The sequence below is a fragment of the Nicotiana sylvestris genome, chromosome 9 (genome assembly GCF_000393655.2).
Source record: "Nicotiana sylvestris chromosome 9, ASM39365v2, whole genome shotgun sequence".
Lineage (NCBI taxonomy): Eukaryota > Viridiplantae > Streptophyta > Magnoliopsida > Solanales > Solanaceae > Nicotiana > Nicotiana sylvestris.
In genome coordinates, this window is record NC_091065.1 from 74,860,374 (window position 1) to 74,867,874 (window position 7,501).

A 7,501-nucleotide genomic window follows, 5' to 3' on the forward strand; every position below is an offset into this window, starting at 1 on the left:
AATATCTGAATAGTGCGCTTGAACTGGCCGTTCGTTTGAGGATGAAATGCTATGCTCAGCTCAACCCACATGCCCAACTCATGTTGTACTTCCCTCTAGAAGTGCGAGGTAAACTGCGTACCTTGATCAGAATAGATAGACACGGGAACACCGTGAAGATGGACGATCTTGCGGATATAAATCTCTGCCAACCGCTCTGAAGAATAAGTAACTGCCACAGGAATGAAATGCGCTGACTTGGTCATCCTGTCCATAATGACCCAAACTGCATCAAACTTCTTCTGAGTCTGTGGGAGTCCAACAACGAAATCCATAGTGATACGTTCCCACTTCCACTCAGGAATCTCTTACTTCTGAAGCAAACCACTAAGTCTCTGATGCTCGTACTTTACCTGCTGACAGTTTAGACATTGAGACACATACACAACTATATCTTTCTTAATTCTCCTCCACCAATAATGCTGCCACAAGTACTGATACATCTTGACGGTGCCCAGATGAATGGAATACCAGGAACTGTGGGCCTCCTCAAGAATCAACTCACGAAGTCCATCCATACTAGGCACATAAACAGGACCTTACATCTCTAAAACTCCATCATCTCCAATAGTAACATGCTTGGCACCACCGTGTTGCACTGTGTCCCTAAGGACAAGCAAATGAGGGTCGTCATACTACCGATCTCTGATGCGCTCAAACAAAGAAGACCGAGTAACTATACAAGCTAACATACGGCTGGGCTCAGAAACATCCAACCTCACAAACTGATTGGCCAAAGGCTGAACATCTAATGCAAGCGGTCTTTCACTGACTAAAATGTATGCAATGCTGCCCATACTCGCTAACTTTCTACTCAAAGCATTGATCACCACGTTGGCCTCCCCAGAATGATACAAGGTAGTGAATCATAGTCTTTCAATAGCTCCAACCACACCCTCTATCTCAAATTGAGCTCCTTCTGCTTAAAAAAATACTACAAGCTCCGATGAACTGTGAATACCTCACACGACATGCCGTATAGATAGTGCCTCCAAATCTTCAACGCATGAACAATAGTTGCGAGCTCTAGGTCATGAACGTGGTAATTCTTCTCGTGAACCTTCAGCTACCGCGAAGCATATGCAATTACCTTTCCATCCTGCATCAATACCGCACCAATTCCAATACGAGATTCATCATAATATATTGTATAACATCCTAAACCTATGTGCAATAGCAACACCGGTGATGTAGTCAAAGCAGTATTGAGCTTCTGAAAGCTCGCCTCACACTCATTTGACCATCTGAATCGGGCACCTTTCTGGGTCAACCTGGTCAACGGGGCTGCTATAGATGAGAACTCCTCCACAAACCGACAGTAATAACCCTCCAAACCCAAAAAACTCTGGATCTCCGTGGCTGAAATAGGTCTAGGCCAATGTTGAACTGCCTCAATCTTCTTAGGATCCACTTTAATACCCTCTGCTAATACAACGTGTACCAAGAAGGCGACGGAATCCAACCGAAACTCACACTTTGAAAACATAACATATAATTGGATGTCTCTCAGAGTCTAAAGTACGACCCGAAGATGCTGCTCGTGCTCCTCTCGGTTGCAGGATTAGATCAAGATATCAACAATAAACACAATCACAAGGAATCTAAATAAGGCTTGACCACTCGGTTTATCAAATCCATGAATGTTGCTGGGGAATTTGTCAGCTCAAATGACATTACCAGAAACTCATAATGCCTATATCAAGTTCGAAAAGCTGTCTTAGGGACATCAGATGCCCTAATCCTCAACTGATGGTAGCCAGACCTCAAATCGATCTTTGAGAACACCTTGGCACCCTAAAACTGATCAAATAAGGCATCAATCCTCGGCAATGGATGCTTGTTCTTGATGGTGACTTTGTTCAATTGCCAATAATCTATGCACATCCTCATCGGTCCATCTTTCTTCTTCACAAACAATACGGGCGCACCCCAGGGAGAGACACTAGGTCTAATGAAACACTTATCAAGAAAATCTTGCAACTTCTCCTTCAATTCCTTCAACTCTGGCTGGGCCATATGGTATGGCGAAACAGAAATGGGCTGAGTGCCCGTCACTAAATCAATATAGAAGTTGATATCCCTGTCGGGTGGCATCCCCAGCAGGTTTGCAGGAAATACCTCTGGAAACTCACAAACAACTAGTACTGAATCCATGGAAGGAACCTCCGCACTAGAATGGCAGACATAAGCCAAATAAGCTAGACACCCCTTCCCGACCATATGCCGAACCTTCATATAAGAGACAACCTTGTTGGTGGAATGGCTAGGAGTCTCTCTACACTCTAATCGAGGCAACCTCGACAAGGCTAATGACACCGTCTTGGCATGATAATACAATATAGTGTGATAAGGTGACAGCCAATCCATACCCAAGATAACATCAAAGTCTACCATATCAAGAAGTAGAGGATTCACACTAGTCTCAAGACTCCCAATGGTGACCACACACGAACAATAAACGCAATATACTACAATAGCATCTCCCACAGGTGTGGACACATACATAGGGGCACTCAATGAAACACTAGACACAACCACATATGAAGCAAAATAGGATGACACATACGAATAAGTAGAAAACAAATCAAATAGAACTGAACCATCTCTACTAAAAATTAAAACAATACATGTGATAACAGTGTCAGAGGACTCAGCCTCAGGCCTGGCTGGAAAAGCATAGCATCAGGGATGGGCCCTACCACTCTGGACTACATCTATAGGACGGGCCCTAGTTGGCTGACCTCCACCTCTAGCAGCCTGACCTCCACCTCTAACAGCCTGACCACCACCTCTGGCTGCCTGACCCCGACCTCGCACTGGCTGAGCAGGTGGTGAAGCACCCGGTGTCGGGACCATGGCACGAGAACCCTGATGATGAGAAATGCTCGATGCACAAGGGCAAAATCTAGCAATGTGCCTCGAATCACAACAAGTATAATAGGGCTTCGGCTGCTATGACTGCTGACCCTGAAACTGACCTTGTCAACCCGAGTAACCACCCTAAAAGCTTTGGAGTGGTGGTACACTAATGCGAGTCGGTGTTGTAGTGTAGGTTAGCTGGTCGGAATAATGCATATGAAATCCACGACCACCTGAAACACCATGGGATGCCTAGAGTGCTGAATGAAACGGCCTGGGAAGATGACCTCTACCAAAAGTACATCAGCCTCTAGATGAGGCTTCATTGAATCCACCGGAGTGACGCGACCTCTTGTCAGACCCTTCACCACTCCCTTGAGCTAGAACCATCTCGACTCGCCTAGCAACATTGGCAGTCATTTGAAAAGAAATCTCACTCCCAATCTCTATAACCATCTGCAATATTATAGGTTGATCAAGTCCCTCAATCAACCTCCTCACCTGCTCTCTCTCGGTAGGAAGCAGAAGAATAGCATGACAGGACAGATCCATAAAACGGGTCTCATACTGAGTGACCGTCATACTGCCCTGCTAGACATGCTCGAACTGCCGCGATAATCCTTTCTCAGAGTGACAGGAAGGAACTTCTCAAGAAATATGTGAGAGAACTGGTCCCAAGTAAAAGCAGGAGACCCAGTTGGTCTGGTCAATAAAAAGTCATTCCACCATCTCTTGGCGGAACCAGTCATATGAAACACAACAAAATTGACCCCGTTGGTCTCCACTATCTCCATGTTCTGCAGCACCTCATAGCAGCGGCCAAAATAATCTTGTGGGTCCTCAGAGGATGACCCACTGTAGGGAACTGGAAAGAGCTTGGTGAACTTATCCAACCTAAAAAGCTCTTAGAAGACATAGATGATCCACTATCAGCCTGTCCTGCGGCAACCGGCTGAACCACTCCAACTGGCTGACCTGCTGGAGTCTGGTACTGGGGAGTCATCTTCTTGTGGGTGTGAGTAGCAGGAGTCTATGCTCCTCCTCCAGCCTGAGAGACGGCTAGTGCCATGGGAAATGTGCCAGTCCATAAGGCCTACCAAACAGACCAAAGCATCCTGAAGTACTGGGGTGGCGATGAACCCCTCCAGGACCTGAGCTGGTCATGTTGGAACAATATGGCTGGAACCTCCTCGTCGAACTACATCTGAGGCTCCGTTGCTGGTGATGTTACTCGAGCTCTGGGCTGAGCCCTGCCCCCACCTCGGCCTCTGGCATGACCTCAGCGTCTACCTCTGCCCATCGTAGGAGCTGCCACTAGGGAATCTAGCTGCTAATCAACTGAAGATGTTGTACGAGTTCTCGCCATCTGTGAGAGAACAAGAGTAGAAGAGTTCAATTAGCAATGGGAGAACAAAATCGCACGATAGAGAAGAATAGAAGTGAAATTGTTCTTAAACTTCGTATCCTCTGAAAGATAAGTACAGACGTCTCTGTACCGATCCCCTAGACTCCACTAAACCTGCTCGTGAATTGTGAGACCAAGGCAACCTAGTGCTCTGATACCAACTTGTCACGATCCGGAATTCCCACCTTCGGGACCGTGATGGTGCCTAACATTCCACTTGCTAGGATGGCCGACATTAGAGAGTCTCAAGCCATCCCTTATTCAATTTAGTAAATAACAGCAAATAAGATAAAATGAAATGCAACGAGCTCGAAATCATATAAAAACTTTAAAAATTTACTATTACTCGGATCTGGAGTAATAATTCATGAACTTCTTGGATTTACTACAAATAAAAGTCTGAAAGGAATACAACTATTTGAATGAAAGAAATAGTAAAAAAATAGAAAAGATAGACGGGGACTTCAAGGCCTGTGAATACGGACAGAACTACCTTGAGTCTCCAATGAACCAGTCCGAGCTGCTACACCTCTCGATCAGTTGGGACCAATACCAAAATCTACACATGAAGTGCAGAATGTAGTATCAGTACAACCGACCCCATGTACTGGTAAGTGTCGAGCCTAACCTCAAAAGTAGTGACGAGGCTATGACAAGACACCCACAAATAAACCTGTGCAATTTAATAGTATATGTACGAAGATAACGACAAGTAGAAGCTAGACAAGTAATATCGGGAAAGGGACATGCTGAGGGGATCACAAGATAAAGAATCACAACAGTAATAAGAACTTGATCAACCAATATGCCTTGAACCAGTAAGAACAAGTAAACATAGTAAAGGAAAATGCATGGCATCACCCTGCGTGCTTTTACTCTCAACCTTGCCATATAATCGATAGAAAGGGCACGACATCACCCTTCGTGCATTAACTCTCATAACATGGCACGACATCACCCTTCGTGCATTAATACTCACAATATGGCATTGCATCACCCTTCGTGCATTAACACTCTCCCTTACAAAAAATAATGAACAAATGACAACATGAAGATAGAAATAACAAGAACGAGTCTTACTTCAACATTTGGTTCCACAATACCAACCTCAATTTTGAATCAATACTCAGTTATTACCAAAAGTCCGTAAACATAAAAAGAACAATCAACATAACGATTAACTAGTATAGGCATGGATAATATGACCAAGGAAAGCAACAATTACAAGAATAAGACTCACCCGCATGCTATAACCCGACAACAACACATAGGTACTCGTCACCTCACCTATACATTGTACCCAACATCTAAACACATAACAAATAGATGATTAAGTACTAATCCCTCAAGCCAAGGTTAACCACGATACTTACCTCGCTCGGACGACAAAACTCAAAGCTCAACCATGGCTTTTCCTTTCAAACAAGCCTCCGAACCAATAGAATCTAGTAAATTACCAACCAAAAATTCAAATTAAGCCTTAGGGACTACCCAAGATTGTAAAGAATTCCATTTAGGCCATTATTGAAAAAGTCAACAAAATTCAACACCCGAGCCCGCTTGGTCCAAACCCTTATTTGGACCAAAATCCGATTACTCATTCACCCTCGAACTCGGTTAAATAGTTAGTTTTGGAATCTGACCTCAATTTGAGGTCAAAATCCCCAATTTACCAAATCCCTAATTTCTACCCAATTTCATCATGAAAACTCTAGATTTTAGGCTGAAAACTTGTGAAATGTAGTGAAAGATTGAAGGGAGATATGTTAAAATCACTTACCAAAGATTTGGGGAAGAAGGAGTCTTGGAAAAATTGCCTCTAAGGTTTTAGGTTTTGAAAATTTAAAGAATGAATCAAAAATCTCATCTAAGTCATATTTACCCAGTTGCAGATGTCTCAAATCCAACCTGGGCTTCGCAAATGCGAGAAATCCATCGCATTTGCGAAGACTCTCACACCTCAGCAAATATCGCGTTGCGATGAAAAGTTTGGAAATGCGAACACTGACTTGACCGCAAATATGGCGAAATGATCGCAAATGCGAAGAGTCACCCCTCCCAATCCCCATTGCAAATTCGGAGAAAAGTTCGCAAATGCGAACATAATGTGGCCCAGCTACTCTTCGCATTTGCAATGAGTAGCTCGCAAATGCGAATCCCTTAGAGGTCGCAAATGTGGTGTCTAATCTCGCAATTGCGAGATCAGAGGCCTGCAGCAAGATCTGAAACACCAGCAACATTCTCCAAGTCAAATTTCACTCTGTAGCCTATCCGAAACTCACCCGATCCCTTGGGGCTCCAAACCAAGCATGCACACAAGTCTAAAAATATCATACGAATTTGCTCGTATGATCAAATCACCAAATTAACACCTAGAACTACAAATTGAACACCAAATCAAATGAGATTTTCAAGAAAACTTTGAAACTTCTATTTTCCCAACCGGACATCCGAATCACATCAAACCAACTCTGTTTATCACCAAATCTCACAAACAAGTCATAAATATAATATTGGACCTATACCGAGTTATGCAACAAAAAATACGGACCCGTTATCCAAAAAATCAAACATTGGTCAAAGTGAGAAGCGGAAAGAGGAGGAGTTTTATATTTTTTGGGTGCTAAAAGGGAGATCGATGGGTAGTGAAAGAGAAAGATGAAGAGAGGAAGAGATCAATAAAGTTTGAAGGTGGAAGCAAAGTTTTTGATTCAAATTAAAGCCCTGTATTTATTGGCACACGGTGATGGTTTGGCGGCACTAATGGCCGACCGCCACTAGCAAGCATTTAATGTTTTGGGAAAACGAACCGACGGGACGTTTCAGTCACCAGGAGCGCTTACGTCATGGGGATGACGTCATCATCAGGGCCTCCGGAAAATCGAGGTTCAAGTCGTTTCTTATAATTTTATTCTATGAAACGAGGGGGGGTACTATCTATATGCGGTGAAAATTTGGGTTGCCCGATTTCGTTCTCCGATGAAAAAGGTGATGCCACACCGAGAGGCCATGACGCCGAGTTCGGGGTCGTGGCTCCTTTCCAGTATCGAGGTCGATGTCTAAATCATTTGTCGGGGGCGAAAGAAGGCATACCTCGAGATAATACCATTATGATTTTGTAAAAGAAAGAGCGAGATACCCGCAACGACCCAAAGATCACGGCGTACATTGCGGAATGGATTGACCCTTGGCGGTTAG

General features: G+C 44.0%; 1 protein-coding gene across 1 annotated transcript; it reads right to left on the reverse strand.

Moving 5' to 3' along the window:
• Positions 1-347: 347 nt before the first annotated feature.
• Positions 348-3,901, reverse strand: LOC138877775 (uncharacterized). The gene is made up of 6 exons (XM_070157412.1): positions 3,755-3,901; positions 2,781-2,907; positions 1,907-2,705; positions 1,657-1,732; positions 1,130-1,513; positions 348-392 (listed from the first exon to the last, which is right to left on the reverse strand). The coding sequence occupies exons 1-6, from the start codon at positions 3,899-3,901 to the stop codon at positions 348-350; spliced, it is 1,578 nt and encodes a 525-aa protein (XP_070013513.1).
• Between the last annotated feature and the right edge of the window lie 3,600 nt (positions 3,902-7,501).

Excerpts from the sequence above, each read along its gene's own strand:
- LOC138877775 (XM_070157412.1), bottom strand. The coding sequence starts at position 3,901 with ATGACTCCCCAGTACCAGACTCCAGCAGGTCAGCCAGTTGGAGTGGTT. Across the intron at positions 2,908-3,754 it reads GCTCTTTCCAGTTCCCTACA|GGTTCTCGTGCCATGGTCCC; the intron begins GTGGGTCATCCT and ends TCTCATCATCAG. Across the intron at positions 2,706-2,780 it reads TCAGGCTGCTAGAGGTGGAG|CCAGGCCTGAGGCTGAGTCC; the intron begins GTCAGCCAACTA and ends ATGCTTTTCCAG.